At 56.1% G+C, this 18,108-nt stretch overlaps 1 protein-coding gene across 2 annotated transcripts; it reads right to left on the reverse strand.

Moving 5' to 3' along the window:
- Window positions 1-231: 231 nt before the first annotated feature.
- On the reverse strand, window positions 232-17,217 carry PRKACA (protein kinase cAMP-activated catalytic subunit alpha). Of its 2 annotated transcripts, none has more exons than XM_047096053.1 (10): window positions 17,126-17,217; window positions 9,089-9,150; window positions 8,481-8,609; window positions 6,474-6,572; window positions 5,442-5,524; window positions 4,511-4,637; window positions 4,315-4,410; window positions 4,105-4,227; window positions 2,252-2,416; window positions 232-1,826 (listed from the first exon to the last, which is right to left on the reverse strand). In XM_047096053.1, exons 1-10 carry the CDS (start codon window positions 17,169-17,171, stop codon window positions 1,701-1,703), a joined length of 1,056 nt encoding a protein of 351 aa, XP_046952009.1. In that variant the 5' UTR covers window positions 17,172-17,217; the 3' UTR covers window positions 232-1,700. The 2 variants fall into 2 exon arrangements, with proteins under 2 accessions (XP_046952009.1, XP_046952010.1); XM_047096054.1 differs by lacking the exon at window positions 17,126-17,217 and adding an exon at window positions 14,676-14,694.
- Window positions 17,218-18,108: the final 891 nt, after the last annotated feature.

The following is an 18,108-nucleotide window of genomic DNA, read 5'->3' on the forward strand; positions in this document are numbered from 1 at the left end:
GACGCCGAGGGGGCGCGCCACAGATTCGGGAACCCCGAATCCAGGGTCAAAGGGCAATTTGGCGCCCCCCTCTCCTGCAGGGCGGGGTAGTGGCGGAATTCCGGCTAAACCCGGTTTTACAAAGACTCCAGGCCAGGTCCTGATCAGCCTGGACGTTGGGGTCCGAAATGGTCTTTCCAAACCCCTGGGGGTGTGTGGGTGGGTGACCGAAGTCGGGAACACCAGCGACACTTTTTTTTTAAACAAAACTTTATTGGTAATAGTTTTCAAATATGTTTACAACAGCACACTGTTCAAGAGGAAGTCGCGTCCTTCGCAGCACACAGGTTGAATCGCCCCCGCGCCCACCCGGGGCCCCACCCTAGGCCTGAGAGCTCCTCCTGGTTGGGGAGAAGTTATGAGAGACAGATATGGGGATGAATGGGGTGGTTCCCCAGGGGCTCCCCACTTTTCTGTTGAGAGAGAAAAAAGCACAAATGGGGGGGGGAGGAGTGATGGACAGCTGACAGCTAAGCAGAGGAGGAGCGCCCAGGTTGGGGGGAGGGGGGGGCGGAGGCTGCTAGGTGAATAAAACCGGCAGCCCCTCCCCAGCAACCCTGGCCTTGAACCCGGGGCCACAAGAGGGAGGAGGGCTTTGCCTTCTTTTGCTGGGGTTGCCTTCCCAACTGAGCTGAGAGGAGGCTGGGCATTAAAATCTAGCTGAGAATAAAATTCAGGAGTTTGGGGCGAGTGCTGGTGGGAGGAAAGACCCTGGGGTTGGGGCTCCCCTTCTATCTTTTTGGGGGGCAACTCCTCTTTGGCAGGGAGAGGGGCAGCTGCTTTGTCTCGGTCCCGAAGCCCAAGGGTGAAGAAAGGTCTGTTGGGGCAGAAGGGGATAGGGGCTTCCTAAAGGGGCTGAGACCCTTCCAGGCTTGGCAGGGGACACCCCCCCCATCAAGGTGGGGGGAGTGGGCAGAGGAGCAGAGGAGATTAGCAGCTTGGGGCGGAGGTTTGAACCCCAGCTCCTTCCTTTACAAATTCAGTCTGCTTCTCAGCCTAGTTAAAATGGATTTGGGAAGTGGGGGGCATGGAAGGGGTAAGGGTAGAGGAAGGAGGGAGGGAGGCACTGGTGGAACTTAAATAAGAGTATACAAATTTTTTTTTTTTTTAATTCTAGCAAGCAGCCCACTGAACAGGTCACTAAAATCTCTCCTCTCCAGTCACCATTGCTCTGAAGAGAAGGCTGGCCTTTCCTTCATTAGTTGGTGATGCCTGTGGTTTGGGGGAATGGGGATGGAGTTAAGTTTGGGCCTCTCTTTGCACACCCTGTCCCTGAATACACCAGCAAGACGTGGTCTGACTGGAACTCAGAAACTCATTTAAAACAGGCAGAAGTAGGCTGGTTAGGGGTGGCGGGGGGGGGGGGGGCTTTAGGGGAGGAGGAAGGCAAAAGCAGTTGGGTCTGGGGGTGGGAGCAGGAGGGTGAGGGAATGAGGGGGAGCAGCTGGTGTTTCCATCCCTCCATGTATCTGGGCTTCCTGCTCCCCCCTACCCTGGAGGGTGGGGTGGGGGTGAAATTAGATGCAAGGAACTCTGGGGCCCTCTGGCTGTTCAATCCAACCCTCCCACCCACCCCCCACCAAAAAAAAAAAAAAAAAAAAAAAAAAAAAGAAAGAAGAAAGAAAGAAAGAAAGAAAACCCATGGGGGCATAGGCACACCCCTAAAACTCAGTAAACTCCTTGCCACACTTCTCATTGATGGAGACTCGGATCTCTTCCTCCTCATAGTCGTCGAAATTACTCGTGTCCCCAGGGCCTTTAAACTTTGGTATGAAGGGAGCTTCCACCTGGAGAGGGGTTAAGAACCACCCAGACCTCAGTAGTCAACATAATCATCCTTATAACAATAAATGTGAATGGCCTAACATTTATGAGATGACTTACTCTGACCCAGGCCTGAGCTTAGCATCAGGCTGTGAATTCACCTTAATAACCTAAGAATTTCATTATAGCCAACTCACCAGAGGGGCATCTCCTGCCCAAGGTCACAGAGTGGCCAAATGACCCCACAATCCCATTTCTAGACCCCCACTGCTCTAAGGTGCCTCAGCTAGGTTGACTCAGAGCCTGCGGCCTATTTTCAAATGCCACTTCCCTTTCCATCTCTCCACTGGCAGCCCTCTCTGGCTTATAGCCTCCTCCCAAAACCCTCAGTGCACTGGGCGGGGGGGGGGGGGGGGGAGCACGTGGCACAGGGAAGGAGGCGGCCCACCTTCCTCTGGTAGATGGCGATCCAGTCAGTTGTGGCAAACCATTTGTGGTTCTTGATATCGTTGACTCCGTTCTTGAGGTTCCCAAAGCGTTTGGTGAGGTCCACCTGCAGTAGGTTCCGCAGCAGATCCTTCAGGTCGGAGCTGAAGTGGGATGGGAACCGCACCTGGAGAGAGGGGGTTAACACAGGGTGGGCAAGTTGTCTGGAGTTTGGGGAGCCTGGGTTGCCTTTGCTGCCTCATAGACCTACCAGGTAGAGGGCTGCCAATTTGAGTACACTTCAGAATCTCATTAAAACAGCTGGTTGGGCCCACTGGAGTTTGATTCCGGAAGTCTGAGTGGGGCCTGAGAACCCATGTACCTAGCCAGTTCGTCAGCCATGCTGATACTGCTGGAGAGGGGGCCGCTTTGAGAACTGCTGCTCTAAGGTAAATGCTATGATGCTTCCCATTTTAGAGAAGAGGAAACAGGCTCAGAGGGGTTAAATAGCCTGCCTAAGGTCACACAGAGGAGTGGGACGGGGGTGTTCAATCTTGGGTCTGTTGGGAGTCCAGAACATGCATTCTTAGCTACTGCTTCCTCAGGCAGCTCTACTGGTGTCTGGGGATTTCTGAAATATTCATGGTTAGGAGAGGAACAATTGTTTTTCTGATTCCCCCTCTCTCCACTGACTGACTCTTCTCTTTAAGGTCCAGTTTAACTTTCCCAGAAACTTCCCCAAACCCTGGGAGCCCAAACTTTGCAAGTAGTCACTGGATTTACAGCTACAAGAAGTGACTTTCAGCAGTGCTCTACATTTTACATGCTGTGTGACCTTGGCCATGGCCCTTAACCTCTCTGGGCCTGCGCCTGCCTTTCTGGCATGGGGCAGATATCCCAGAGTTGCATGAGGGAGATAATACTGCCGAGGGTGCGTGGGAACTGAAAAATGCTACAAAGAAGGGAGTTATGCTCATCTTCTCTTCCCCCTCAGAACTGTCCATGGTTTTTTTTTCTTTTTCTACTTTGGGCCATTTTCCCTGCAATTTCTGTTCTGCCTGGGGGCAGACACCTCGTCTTCCCCTTTTTAGTGACCCCACCTTGCAGCTGAGAAGTGTCTGGTCCCCCCATTCTCATATGAGTAAGAGGAGGTTCAGAGGGGTGAAGGCACTTGCCCCAGGCTGAGCTGTTCCCACTAATTCCTGGGCTAGGTGGAAGGATGGCTGGGTCCCCGCAGCAAGGTAGTGAGCAGAGGGCAGAGGTGGGGTTCCCAACCTATCTCGAGACCTGGGGGCCTAGGATGATGCCGTGGTGTGGTCCCAGGCCAGACATTTCCCCTCTCCAAGCCTGAGCTCCATCACTCTTTCAAAGTGCTGGGGTAGAGCTGAGGGGGTGCATCGTGGGGCAGTGAGCATGTATCACCACACCCTGTAACAGTTCTGTCCCCTCTACCTGCACCCTGAGAGTTAGGAAGTCTGCATTTGGGAGGGGAGGCATGGGCCACATACCCTAAGTGATCCCTGCAAGGTCTGGAGGGGCACCTGTGAACTGCACGTGGTCTCTTTTCTACTGTGAAAAGTCAGGCTCAGTGGGGCGACTGGAGGCGAGCTGAGCCTCCTGTTGGGCTGGAGAGGTGTTCAGGTGAGGCTTGGGATTTTGGAAGCCCTTGAAGTTTCAGCAGTGTGGGTCCAGGATTAGACGGGGAGGTTGTGTGAGGTGCTCGCCTGTTAAGGTGGCTGGTGCACCCAGCTTCATTGCTTGGCCTAACTCAATGAACTTCCAGATTGTTCTGACAATAAGCAGGGCTCCGTGGTGAGCAGAACTGGTGGGGGAAGGGTCTGTCTGGGGGCTTAGCCACTGTTATCTAGGCCTCACCTTCCCAGAGACAATCTTCTCATAGATCTGGATGGGCTGGTCAGCGAAGAAAGGCGGGTAGCCAGCGGCCATCTCGTAGATGAGAACCCCTAGGGCCCACCAGTCCACGGCCTTGTTGTAGCCCTAGAGTGAGAAGGGATACAGTGTGAGGGGAGGAGGGCAGGGAGGGGGTGGGCCTCAGGGCAGTGGGGTGGGCGGGGCGGTGCCTACTTTGCTCAGGATGATCTCCGGGGCCAGGTACTCAGGGGTCCCACATAAGGTCCAGGTGCGGCCTTTTACACGCTTGGCAAAACCGAAGTCTGTCACCTGCGGGCACGAGAACGGGCTGTTGGCCAGGAAGGAGGGAGGGTGGGTGCAGCCCTCGGCCGCCTGGGCCTGCCCCTTGCCCGCCCGGCCTGGTGGGCACCTGAATGTAGCCCTGCTGGTCAATGAGGAGGTTCTCCGGCTTCAGGTCCCGGTAGATGAGGTCAAGTGAGTGCAGGTACTCGAAGGTCAGGACGATCTGGGCCGCATAAAAGCGCGCGTGAGGTTCACTGATGGGGACAATCGGGGAGGGGACGGTGAGTGCGGGTGGCCACATCTGGCACGACCTGCCTACCTCCAAATGGTCTAGCAGCTGGGCCTACAGGGCCACCTCCGGCCCAGCTATTGAAAAATCTGTAAGCAGGGCAGACTCTTTCGTGTGTGACCCCACACGGGAAAGAGCCTGGATGTCCGTCGACAGAGCAACAGAATCAGACTGTGGTAGGTTCGTACAATGGAATTGTACCCAACACCACCGTCAGGATGGACGATGAATATACTCAACAACACGGCTAGATGTGAAAATGATCATGGGAAGCAGGAGAAGAAAGGAACCAAGAAAATATGAACTGGGTGATTCCATTTATAACACGGCCAAACTCAGACCGAACACACTCATGGTGTTTGAAACCAGAAAGGATTTGCCAAGCAAAGGATTCGAGGGAATTTTCTAGGGTGGTGGAAATGCTCTATGTGGTATTTCGGGTGGCGGTTTCACGGCGTATGTAACTGTCAACACTCATGGAGCAGAACACTGAACACCTGTGCCTTCTGTTGTATGCAAAGTGCGTTTCTATATACATAAGGAAAACAATAGCGTACATTTTAAAACTGCCAACTTAAATGGTGACACCTAGAGTCACCATGTTTATTTTGTTTTGTGGTGGTTGAGAAATCACAGATTCCTTGGCTCAGCGGGAACAAGTACCCAGACAGACCCCGAGAGCCCACTTCACGTCCCCAGGACAGCTTGGTCACGCAACGACACCCATGGACACACCCGGGCCCATGATGGCAGGGGCTGGCCAGCTCACCTGAACCTTCCAATCCGCCGCAGGTGTGAGAACATCTCCCCGCCAGGCACGTACTCCATGACCATGTATAAGTTCGAGTTGTCCTATGGGAAGCAGCAGCCGATCAGGGCCCCGCTCCCAAAGCCTAAGGCCCCATTTGAAGGCCTGGTGCCCTTACGTGGCAGGTGTTCCCAAATAAAGCGACAACGACAATCCTGGCTCCCACGAGAAGTCTGCTCTGAGCGCCAGGCACTGTACTTCCTGAGCCACCCGTCTCGCTTCCTTCTGCTCATGAAGATGAAGGGGCAGTTCTTATCTTGCTTATAGGGGGTGAAAGTGAGCACTGGCGGGTGGGGTGTAAGGGACCGGCCAGCAGGCCTGGGCTGGAGAGAGTCTGAGCTCACTGGTGGCTCATGTCTGAGACTGTCTTGACCAAAGCCTGAGATGACAATTTTGCTTTCAATCACGCATGGGGCCCTTGTGACTGCCTGGGTCTTAGGCCTTGAATGGCTTTTCCCAGATCTTGCAGTCACAGCTTAGGACAGCATCCAAAATAGCTCAGGCAGGGTGCTCACATTGTGCTCGGAACAGTCACGGCAACCCCTTCAGATGGAGGCCGTTATGATCCCCATTTTACAGATGGGGAAACTGAGGCTCAGGGCAGTGAAGTCCCTCACCAGTGCCAAATAGCCTGGGAAGTGCAGAGAGCTGGGATTTGAATCCAGGCTGCGTGGCACAGCCTGTGCCTATAGCCGTGTGCCAGGTGCTTGCTGTAAAAGGCAGAGGCGGTTTGCAGGGATGGCATCCAGGTTGGGCGACTTGCCCAAGGTTCTCAAGCTAGAAGCTAGTGTGCCCAGGAGTTGAACACGGGTCTCCCAGAGTCTCAGGCTGACTCCTGCCCCCTAGCATCCCTCTGGGGCTCTCCTTCCTTCCTGTCAGTGGGCCTGCCTCCTTGGGCAGCCACTGCTTGTCCTTGGCCCCCGTCCCAGCTCTGGGAGCCCAGAGGCTGTACCAGCCAGCAGTGGCCCTGGCCACTGGGTGTGGGGACCCCACCTTGAAGGAGAACTCGAGTTTGACGAGGAACGGAAAGTTGACCGCTTGCAGGATGCGCTTTTCGTTCAGGGTGTGCTCAATCTGTTTCAGCTTCACCACCTGCAGGGGTGGGAAGGGAGGGCGAAGAGAATGGTGTGTGAGAGGGTCCTCCTCTTCCCCGATGCCTGGAAGTAGAGGTGCCCGGGCTGGGCTAGTCCCTTTGAGTGCTTATGGTCTGTGGAGCCTTGGGCTGAATGCTGGGGACACCCAGAAGGCAGAGGCTGCCTGTCCCTGCATGGCATGCGGGTCAGGGCAAGAACATGTGAGTCACCAGGCCTCACGGTCCAGAGGTGTCAGAGCCGTGCTGGGGGAAGCTCGGGGCCTCTGGATGCCCAGATAAGGTGTCTAGTAAAGTCAGGGGGAGGGGGAAGTCAGAGAAGGCTTCCTGGAGGAAGGGGCAGCTAAGCTGAAACTGAAAAGACAAGCAAGAGTAATGCCTACGAGATGGGTTGTTTAGAAATACCCTCCCTGCATCCAGGGCACCCTCCACACAGCCACTCAAACCCCAGGCTAATTCCTCCTCAACCCTCAGCTGTCCCCAGCAGGTGCCTCACACATAGAAACAAGAGCCCTGAGGGGTATGCACTGTGAACATGCCATTTTGGAAGACCCAGATGCAGAGAAGGGAAGTGATTTGCCCAAGGTCACTTGCAGCTAGTCAGTATCAGGCCCGCATGTCGTGTGCAGGCAGGCTGGCCCCTCAGTCAGCTCTCATCTGCTGTGTAGGGCTTTTTCTGCTTTGCTCATAGCTATATCCTGTGGGTCTATACCTGTGCTGCCCAGTATAATCCACGCTAGCCAGGTATGGCTGCTGAGCACTTAGAACCAGGCTAGTTGACTGGGGAACTGAGTTTTAAGGTTCTAGGGGCACCTGGGTGGCTCAGTCGGGTAAGCGTCTGACGTCGGCTCAGGTCATGATCTCGAGGTTTGTGAGTTCGAGCCCCACATTGGGCTCTGGGCTGACAGCCTGGAGCCTGCTTTGGATTCTGTGTCTCCCTCCCTCTCTCCCACTTTCCTGCTCGCACTGTTTCTCTCTCTCACTCAAAAATAAACATTAAAAATTTTTTTTAAAATTTAAAAATTTTAAGGTTCTAAAATGAAAATATAAAAACACTCAATGCAGTTACTCATTGGAACACCTGGGCTGTGTGTGAATGTGCTTTTCCAACTTCTCTGCTTTTTCTGGTTTTTCTAGGGAAAAGTTAACATCGGAACAGAGGTGTAAGGGTAAAACACATGCTGGATTTTGAAGACTTGACACAGAAAAAAAGAATATAAAATGTCTCATTAATGATATTTTTACACTGGTTACAGACATTGAAATCATAATATCATAGATATACTGGCTTAATTAAAGCACGTCGTTGAAATTAATTCTACCTGTTTCTTTTTACTATTTATTTATTTATTTATTTATTCAGGGAGTGCGTGTGCAAGTGGGGGAGGGGCAGAGAGGGAGACAGAGGATCCCAGAGAGCCCAATGCGGGGCTCCAACTCATGAACCGTGAGATCGTGACCTGAGCTGAAGTCAGATGCTTAACCGACTGAGTCACCCGGGTGCTCCTCTTCGTACTTTTTAAGGGGGGTTTCTGGCAAATTTAAAACTATACATGGCTTATAGTACACTTCTGTTGGACGGTGCTGCTCTAGAGCAGCTCCTGGCATCACGTAGGGTCTCAAAAATATTTCTAGAGATGAGGTCTGTGTGAATAAAACACTCTTCCCAGGGAGACTTTTGGCTGCCTTGATCCAGGCTGGGTGTCTGAACCCGTGTCCCCTGCCTGGATTCTCATCAGCGGCTGGTGTGGGGGGAAGCTTCATGAAGGCAGTAAGGGCCCGTCTGGCACGTCACGAAGGCTCAGGAAACAGTCGGTGAACAGATAGTTAGGAAGACCAGCCAGTCAGTGAACAGCCTGAACGAAGGCCTGGTGGGTGGGATGGCGGCCTCCTGGCGGGGCTGGGCTTACCTTCTGTTTGTCGAGGATCTTCATGGCAAAGTGGTTCCCGGTCTCCTTGTGCTTTACCAGCATCACCCGCCCAAAGGAGCCCGTGCCGAGGGTCTTGATTCGTTCAAACTGATCCAAATGGGCTGTATTCTGTGGGCAGAGAAGTTGGGAGGGTCAGGGACCCCCCCCCACCCAAGTGGCCTGCAAGGTCAAGGTCTGGGGCATCCTCTCTGCCACCAGCAGAGGGGGCCCTGGGGGGTGGGTGGCATGTGATGGGGGTGAGGACAGGGGGCGGAAAAACAAGATGGCGAAGACACATTCCTTAAGGCTGGTGGCAGGGGCCAGATCCGGCCCTGGCCTGGGGCCCAGGAACTGCTGGCAGCTGCGTTGGGGGGGGGGGGGGGGCAGGGGCCACCAGGTGGACGGGGGTGGTGGGGTGGGAGAGCCTGGCAGTGGGTGATTGGGTGCCTCCACCCAGGAGCCCCCACAGGCATCTAGGGAGCAAATGGGGGCAGGTCTGGAGCCCTCCACACGGCCCTAAAAATCCTTGCCATGTTTTGGGGACACAGCTGGAGGATGGGGGGGGGCATCGGCTTACTCCTTCCAGGGCTCTGCTTCAGGGGGCTTACCTGAGCAGGATTTTCCCATTTTTTAAGAAAATCTTCTTTGGCTTTGGCTAAGAACTCTTTCACTGAAAGGAAAAGAGAGAGAGTTAGATAGAGACTCTTAACTCGTCAGGGTGGGCCTAGGCTATTCCTGGGGAGATGCCCATTTGTGCAAAGTGGGGTGCAGCTGTCTCAACCCAGAGACTGACCCTTTCCCAGTAGCTTCAAGTGCCCTGCTTGAGCTGGAGAATAGCTCTGGGGGGCCCTGATTTGGGCTGGGGTCTGGGACCCCTTTACTCAGGGAAGTGGGATCCAACCTCAACTTTGTCCCAAATGGGGTACAAGGTGACTTGGGGGTTACTCTTAGGGGTACCGAGAGTTGTGCCCAGGCCAGCCCACCCCCACTCGCCCCAGTTCTGACCGACATTCCATGGCCAGGGCCGACGGCAGCCAAGATATTTATAGCCTGGGGATTTGGCTGCTCCTCTAGCCCCTTCTCTGGGGAGGCCGGGCCTTGGGTGGAGGCCTCCGGGGCTCGGGTAGCAGGCGCCTTGGGGGGCTCAGCTGTTGCCTTGGCCCCCAGCTGGCCCCAGTCCTGCCTTTGCCAGTCCAGGGGCCTTTCCTTGCTGCGGAGCTGGTTCAAGGGGAGCCTTACCCAATACCCACACCCATGGGCCCTTCAGCACCCCAAGGCGAATATCCCCATCCGGCTAATGTTGAAGGCCTCCTGGATCTGCTGCTTTGTCTCCACTATCTCATTTGGCTTACCTACCAACTTTCCTTTTATCCATGCTTCCCATTTAACACCCTAGGAAACCGAGGCTTGAAAATAGGCATTCTCGTCAAGGCTGAGAAGGAGCCCAGCAAAGCACTTAAGGGCCAGGACTCTGGGACAAGATCAAGTTCAAATCCCAGCCTGGTCTCTGATGAGCTGTGCAACCTTAGACAACTGACCTTACCTCTCTGGGCCTCAGTTTTTCTCATCTGTAAAATAGGGACAATAATAGTAATGACACGGCCGGGGGTTTTAAGGACTGAATGAGCTAATCTTGGCAAAGGGGGTTGAATAGTGGCTGGTATGGGGTTTAGTGCCATATAAATGGCAACTATCATTTTGCTTTTAAGTATTTTCAAAAATTGAAGTATGGGGCATCTGGGTGGCTCAGTTGGTTAAATATCTGACTTCGGCTCAGGTCATGACCTCACGGTTCATGAGTTGGAGCCCAGCATCGGGCTCTGTGCTGACAGTTTAGAGCCTGGAGCCTGTTTCGGATTCTGTGTCTCCCCCTCTCTCTCTGCCCCTCCCCCACTCACGCTCTGTCTCTCTCTCTCTCTCTCAAAAAAATAAACATTAAAAAAAAATCGAGGTATAAAACACAGAGAGTGCATTGACTGTTCAGACTTTAAGTGTACAGTCTGATGAATTCTTTTTTTATTAACAAAATTTTTTTTTTAATGTTTATTTATTTTTGAGAGAGAGAGACAGAGTGCGAGCAGGGGCAGAGAGAGAGGGAGGCACAGAATCCGAAGCAGGCTCCGGGCTCCGAGCTGTCAGCACAGAGCCTAACGTGGGGCTCCAACCCATGAACTGTGAGATCATGACCTGAGCCGAAGTTGGACGCTCAACCGACTAAGCCACCCAGGCGCCCCTAGTCTGATGGATTCTTACAGTACAGGCCTGTCCTTGTAACCACCAGCTGGGGCCAGGCTCGCTGCTGTTCAGGGACCCTTCCTGTGTGCCAGTGCTGGGCTGAATGCTTTCTATGCTTGATTCCTGCCCTAATGGGTCAGACCTGCTGCCACTCTCACTGCACTCGTTAAGACTGACCGGGCCTGAGGTTGCCTGCCGGACCTCACTGCCCACAAGTTTAACCCTGGTGGCAGTTCACCAGGGTGGCCCACAGACAGAGTGGTCTCCCGCCCCCTGCTGTTCTTGTGACGACTGCCACCCAAGGGGTCCTGCACATGTGCATTCTGGCCTTGCCTGTCATCTGCCCGGACTACGCACACACCATGCCAGGAATCCCACACAGCCTCATGGGTGGCCACCACTCCCACTGTCCCCAAGAACCCCTCAGAGTTTAGAGAGAAGGGCCTTCCACGGGGCTACAAGAGCGGCAGATAGAGAGACTGTTGGCTAGGAAAGCCCTAAAGTGAGTGACTGGGCAGACAGGGGGCAGTCAAGGAATGGCCAGGAGTTCTAGGCCGGTACTTGGCTGGGCCACCAACATCCTGAGACCTGGGGGCTGCACCAAATCCAGTGCTTTCACTAGCAGGATCTTTTTTGACACACAGCACCCTCCTTGGCAACCTCCAAACACATGCCCTGAATTCTCGATGAAGGTTGGGGGAGAGGGTACCCTCTTGGGATTTTACCTCTGCCGACCCAAGAGAGCAAAGAAAGGGGTGTGGCAAGAATCCAGGAGGATGCCCGGTCCTGCTTCCCTCTTTGCTCTTGGCCATCCCTGAGAACTGCCACATTCTGCTTTTTCCTGTCTCAGTGGGCCTGCGCTTCTGGCTGTCCGCTGGTACCCCACTGAGGGGCTCCGTGGGTGCCTTGGTCCTAGTACAGCTCTTCTCTGGACTCTCAAAGGATAAAAGGGCCAAGACTGTGTCCCTTCTGGTGCCATTGGCTTGCCAGATTTGGGCACAGTGGTGGGGGAGGGGGGACAGTGCCAGAAGGACTGGACAGATAAAGAGGGATCACGATGGGAGGGAACCCCAGCCTGGAGTCCCCATACTCACCTCTGCTTCCTACCTCTTCCAGCAGAGGGTGCAATGGGAAGGGTGGAGAGGGATAGAGTGAGCTGGGACCCATCTGCCCCTGGCCAGGGGGGCTCAGGGTGCTGGCCGCGCCTTAGGTGCCCAGAAGGCGTGGTGCAGGTAGCCCAGGAAACGGACAGTCAGGTGGGCCCAGAGGAGCAGCTGTAGCCACAGCTGGAAGGTCGTCTCCGAGTCACTGCCCTGGCCACTGCCTGACCCCGTATCCATCCCAGGCTGCCCTAGGCTCTCCCTGGAATCTTCCCTCTGCAGGGAAACCAGGAATAGGCAGAGCCTCTGAGCTGGCTTCCTCTGGAGGGCCTCGGGGGACCGGGGAGGAGGAGCTGGTTGCCAGGGAAGCATTTAAAGGTACCTGCTCCTGGCCGGCCAAGGTTTGCAAAGGCCCTCCTTGGCAGAAGGCAGTGGGAAGATTCTCCTGAGGGTGTCCCTTCTGGCTGCCCTGGCTGCCCCAGGGGTGGAGTGCTAAAGCTAACTTCCTGTTCCAGAGACTTCACTGCTCCCAAGATGCCAGGTCCTGACTTCCTCAGTGGGTGCTGAACTACCCAGAGGATGGCACCGGATGTGCCCAGGGCAGTGCCCACTGGGCAGAGGGGAAGGAGTTAAGGTTCAGGCCCAGGCAGCAGCAAGGGGCTCCCTGGGGGCCAAAGAGGCCCCAGAGCCCCGTTAATTAGCTGAAAGAGCCGCTGGAGAGAAAGGCGGGGGGGGGGGGCGCGGGGAGCAGGGGGGGGGAATGGCCAAGGGCTACCCTAGCTCCTTCCCCAAGTCCTTTTTGAACCTGGAGCCTCCAGATCCTGGTACCCCAAGAGAAAAGTGGGTACATCTGGATTCGTCCTGCTTCTATGTAGGGGCAGAGAGGGGACCGATATCGCAGGATGTCCTTGGCCTCTGTCAAACCTTGCCCTGAGCTTGGCTCTGCTTTCAGCCACGAAAGTCCAACCGGAAACGAAAGGCTAAACCTAGGGGTGGGGGAGGGGGAGGCAGCCTTGACCATCTTCCTCCTTCTTTCCAGATCCCCCAAAAAGTGGAGGGTCAGTGGCAGCTTCCCTGAAAGTGCCCAGCACCCCTGGCCCCTGCTGACAACAGGAAGTGGCAGAGAAGGGAAACCCAGCCAGCTCCTGGCTTATGAAACCACCCCACTGCTATGTCTCCTATGGGGGATGGGGGGTGGCTGCCAGCCTCCACTCTGGTCTGGATTCGATTTGGGCTAACAGAACCCCAGACACCCTTCAAAAAGCCAGGGCCACAGCATGAGGAGGAAGCCCAGCCTCAGACACCCCTCAGCAGATAGCAATCTCAGCACACTTTGCCCTCTGAAACCTGTTTGTCCTGGGAATTCTGGGACAAGGATGCCCAGCCTGGGTTGGGGCCCCTACTTTGGGCTGGCTGATTCCTCTAATCTAGCTTGGATCCCCTGCTCTGGGCTAGACCCCGACAATGGACTGGACCAACTCCTATTCTGAACTAGATCCCTATTGTGGACTGGATCACCCCCAGTCGGATGGACCCCCATTCTGTACTCAACCATCATCCATTAAGACCTGGACTCCACCGCTGAATTGAACCAACACCCATTCTGAGCTTAGCCCAACACTGGGCTGGACCACTCTACTGCCTCAGTTTGAGCTGGACTCCTACTCTGGGTGGACCATCTCCCCTTGTCTGAACTACCCACACCTCTGGTCTTCCCCAGGCCCCCAAGGCCAGGGTTGTTAGTAAGGGAGGGGTTTCCAGGGCCAGCCAGGGGTCCACAGACTCTTCCTTGCCACCTGTTCCCTAAACCCCACTGCAGCCCTTCCCTGGCTTGAGGGGCAGACAGTGCCTGGGAAGTTGCTATGGCAACAGGGCTCATCCTCACCATCGTTGGGGTTGGAAGCCATCATTCAGTCTTCCTCTCAGGGCACCAAGACTACGGTGGCTGGGAAGGCTCATGAGACCTGCTGTACCAGCTTGGTTACCCATCCCCAATGCCCTATCTATAAGGGGGAGGCAGGGAGTTTGGGGGGTGGTGGCAGGAAGAGAAAGCTAACTTAGGGACCAATGGGTGCAGGGGAGGGACAGATAGGACCCTCCAGCTTCTGTAGGCCTTCCTGGCTGAGGAAAAAGCTGCCTTGACAGGACCCTCTTGGGCACCCGTACAACTGCCGGTGCACAGGTGTTTGCCTCTCAGACAGACTTCTGAAGGATGTTACAGGGCCCCAATTCTTCCCAGCCAGGGACCTCTTGGGGATACTTCTCAGAGAGCCTGGATTTGCTTGTCCCTGGGACCTGGAGGGGTATCTGGGGGCTCCCTCTCACCAGCCCTGCCCCTTCTCCTGTGGGCCAGCTCCCAGGGGTGCCTACGGCCAGTGCCAGCCAAGGCCTGAGCTCCACTTGGCCGCCGGTCCCTGGGCCTCTTGGGACCACTGCCTTCTCTCAGTTCTCCAGCTTGCTCAGACCGCTGGGCTTGGTCTTCTTCTACGCTCTCTTAGCATCTTACTCAGGCCCCTGCCAATGGCTTTGGCATCTTTGTGTACAGATTTCCCCCGCCCCATCCCAGGGCTTGTTCTAGATCTGCCCTCCTGGGAGGAAGCTGACACTGTCCTGCCCTGCCGTGGAGACAGCAGCACGGGGGCTGCAGGATGCCTAAGTGGTGCCTACTGTGGCTTGGGCATTTTCCTTCCCCAGGTCAGGCTGGCAGCTGACAGATGAAATTCAGGTGCCCCCTGCAGGCTGGCCTGGCTACTGCCCCCGCCCCCGCCGGCACCCCACCATAGTTACACGAGGGCAAATTTTGTCTAATTCCATCCTTTGGAATCAGAGCCTCGGAGCAAAAAGGGGCTTCCTCTCTCACCTTATTTCCTTCTCTGAGAGCCCCTGCAAGTCTCTGGAAGGAAGTACAGCTTGCGGCATTTCCCAAAGTGTGACCAGGGTCCCATTGGTAGGGCATAAAATCGTTTTAGAGATGGTTCGTTTTTCCAGTTACGTTATGTTTTAATGTGTATCACAGAGACTAGAACTGGCACAGCGGTCTCATGATTTCATTTATATGATTGCCTAGGACAGATCAAAGTTTGCATCTGAATGAAAGTGGCTCAAAACTTCATTATTTTCAATTAAGAAAATATAAGTGAAGAGAGTAAAAATCAGGGAGGCACCTTGAGAATATCTGGGTTGGGAAATTCTGGGGTCCAGGAAGCTGGCTGCTAAGTGGGTCTGGATGTGAATCCTGCCTCTTTGACATCATCCGTGTCAAACTCGGCGTGTTTGGAAAATTCAGATAAAACTACTATAAAAATCACTCAAGCGGACGGACCTATGGAGACCATTTAGCCTGGCACATCCTAGATGCCCAACAAATAGGAGCTCTATTTCATTGTGACAGTCCACTCCTGGGTGTCTAGCCCGCGCTCTGGGAGAATTAGCGGTTCCTTCCAGAGCCTCTGATCTTTTTCTCGGGGCGGGGGAGATACTTTTCCCTGGGTGGCTTCCTGCCCCACACTGCATGTGTTTGATACGCCTTGAAAGTTTTCCAGGACTATGTCATCTCCCCAACTTTCAACTGAGCTACTGCAATATATCGCTTGCCTGCCTCTACCTTCTACCTCCCAGCCAGCCTCACCTGCTGGGGGCCCAGCCCCTCCCCCTCTGCCTAGTCCCCTCCGAGCTCATGCCCAGACCTTTTTTGGTCACTACCCACCTGCTCTTCTGTCATCAAGCGCTCAGCTACAGGCACTTGCCTCCCTGTCCCCCGCCCATTGGTGACATGTCAGGCCTTCTCATGGCTGCTTGGTGATTCTGAGTTCTGCCATTTGAATCCGCGTGGAAATAAAGTTCCCTGGGTTTCATGCCTGGATCCTTCTGGGAGGGGGTATTCAAAGGACTCAGATGCAGGGGTCTGAGACCGGAAATTGGGAAGGGTGTATTTGGACATGGCCTCTCTTTTCAACTCTGACTATTTCTGGGTAACTGGAAGGGGACCCTAGCTAAGCGCCAGCTATCGGTCTGGAGTGATGACATTTTAAGAGTTGGAGGAACTGAGGAAGGGGCTTGAGGCCATTTCTGAAGGCATTTCCAGAATGCAGACAAAATACATACAGAATCTCTCTGGGACAAAAAGGCCAACATAATTTGGGGGCTGAGGGGGGAAACAGACTTCTCTCTGGCTGAGCCCTGGGAATGATCAGAATCTATTTGTCCCTTGGCAAAGCAAGTCATTAGATATCACTCACTACTCTCCCCACTGTCAAGCCTCAAGTCCCCTTTCTCACCATCCCAGCTCAAGCTGAATGAGCCCTGCTAAACCCAGGCACTTCATACCCCACTTTTCATCCTGAGCCAGGAGCGGGTGAAGAAGTCCTGGGAACTGGGTGAATGACAGCGCCTCACTTGTGAAACAACCATTTATTTAGGGGCACTCCAAGAAGTCTAGAGCTCACGGCACACCAGGAGATAGGAAGGGGCTTTGCTGCTGCCCCCCTACCCCCAACCCAGGAAAGAAGATGCAATGACTCCCAGCAAGATGGGCCCAACTTGGCTTTGGAAGCACTGAAGTAGTTCTCTAGGTTCACAAACAGTCTGCTACCCCAGCAAGGGACAGACGTTTGCTTGGAGGAGGGAACACAAGCAGAGAGGCAGAGTGACAGGATGAGAGAGGGGCAGAGGGACCCAGAAAGATCCTGTCCCCCATGCCAAGTGACACACAAGGGAAAAACAATGCTGGAGGTGGCTCTGGGAAATGCTTAAGGGGGGCAGAGTGGGTTTGGAGGGGGGCTGTGATAAGGTGAAAAGGGGAAGGGCAGGAGAAAGATGGCGGGGGCTGGAGGGGGGAGGGGTGTGGTCAATAAGTGGCCAAGGTCCCTGCGGGGTGGAGGCAGACCCCACAGCACTCCCAAACTGGCAGAAGCCTTGGTCAGGGTCTGGTAGTGGGTCCCATCAGTGGGAGAGGTGAGTGAGGAAGTGGAGGGATTAGAATCTGGGAAGAGGGGCCTGGAAAGGAGGGGGTGGGGTGGTGACAGGGCCCCATGTGGGGCCCCAGCGGTCATACGTGCCTTGGTTGGCAGTGACAGCTGGGTGGGGGGGGCACAGTCTTTGCGGTGGGGGGTGGCCTTTGGCAAAGAGGCCCCTTCGGGGGTCTTATGCGGGCTCTGGGCCCCAACCTTGGACAGGCAGGGAGAAGGGGTGCTGGGGGATGAACAGAGAGAAATGGGGGGGGGGGGCGTAGGAGGAGGGGCCAGGCGGTGATGGACAGGGTGGGGGCTGGCAGCGCGAGGCCGGGATCGGGGTCATGGCCCGGGCACTCACCGCTCTCCTGCTCGCTGCCCTTCTTGGCGGCTGCGGCGTTGCCCATCGCGGCGACGGCGGCCGGGGCCGGTCCCGGAGCTGCGGCGCGGCGGGTGCTGGCGGCGGCCGGCGGCCCCGGAGCGCGCTGGGCGGCGGCGGCGGCCCCTCGGGTTGGCTGCGCTAGCTGCGGCGCCGCGACCCCCGCCCAGCCCCTGCTTCCCGCGTCTCTCCGCGCCCGCCCGCCCGGGAACCTCAGCCCAAGTCCGCTGCTGCTGTCCGTGACGCCCCCGCAGCCCTCCGCTCATTGGCTTAGGCCGCCCTGAGTGACGGCGCCGCGCCGCTGCCCATTGGCCCTACACGACCCTCCCGAGCCTCCATAGGCCCTCGGCCCCGTGACGCGCTCCGCGGACGCCCCACCACTCGCGAGCTTGCGAGGCCTCAGCTGGGCGGGCCGGCGCACCTGATTGGCTAAGGTTCCCGACAGGGCCCTTGGCCAGCCCACCAAGGCCGCCAATTGGCGGAGGCGAGCCGTCCGGCAAACCCCCCGCAGAACGTTCAGTGTCAATCCCGGGGTGAGAGGGCGGGGCGGAGATGCAGCCTACTGCCCGGGCCGGCCGGGCGGGGCGGCAGAGGCTGGCGGGCAGCCGCGCCGCGCTCGAGGCCCAGGAGGCGGTCCAGGCGAGCGCCCGCCTGGCCTCGTACGCGCCGCAGTCCCCCGCCTCCGCTCAGTGCGGCAGCGGCCGCCGGCCAGCCGAGGTTGCCGCCAGGGCCTCCCCCCACCCTCCCGGCGCAGCCTCTGTCCACCTGCCAGCGGGGGAGGGGTGCGGCGGGCGCCTCGGGTCAGAGGTCGCCGGGCCGCAGGCAGTCGTCATTCATAAGGCCTGGCGCAGGATATCAGGGTCCAGGCCGAGGAGCCTTCTGGGTCTCCCCCAGCCACAGCCGGATCTTCAGGAGGATGCTGGGCCCCGGGAACAGGGGATGGTTGGAAGGGGGCTCTGTGTCTA

Source organism: Lynx rufus, unplaced genomic scaffold (assembly GCF_022079265.1).
Source record: "Lynx rufus isolate CCGP_SWC_20201006 ecotype Redwood Valley unplaced genomic scaffold, mLynRuf1.p SCAF_4, whole genome shotgun sequence".
NCBI lineage: Eukaryota > Metazoa > Chordata > Mammalia > Carnivora > Felidae > Lynx > Lynx rufus.

What these genes read in the sequence shown, in the direction of transcription:
- PRKACA (XM_047096053.1), bottom strand. Translation starts at nt 17,171, where the DNA reads ATGGGCAACGCCGCAGCCGCCAAGAAGGGCAGCGAGCAGGAGAGCG. An exon ending in CGGCGGATTGGAAGGTTCAG is followed by an intron (nt 4,638 to 5,441) that starts GTGAGCTGGCCA and finishes TGTCCCCATCAG; the next exon opens with TGAACCTCACGCGCGCTTTT. An exon ending in CGGAGATCATCCTGAGCAAA is followed by an intron (nt 4,228 to 4,314) that starts GTAGGCACCGCC and finishes TTCTCACTCTAG; the next exon opens with GGCTACAACAAGGCCGTGGA.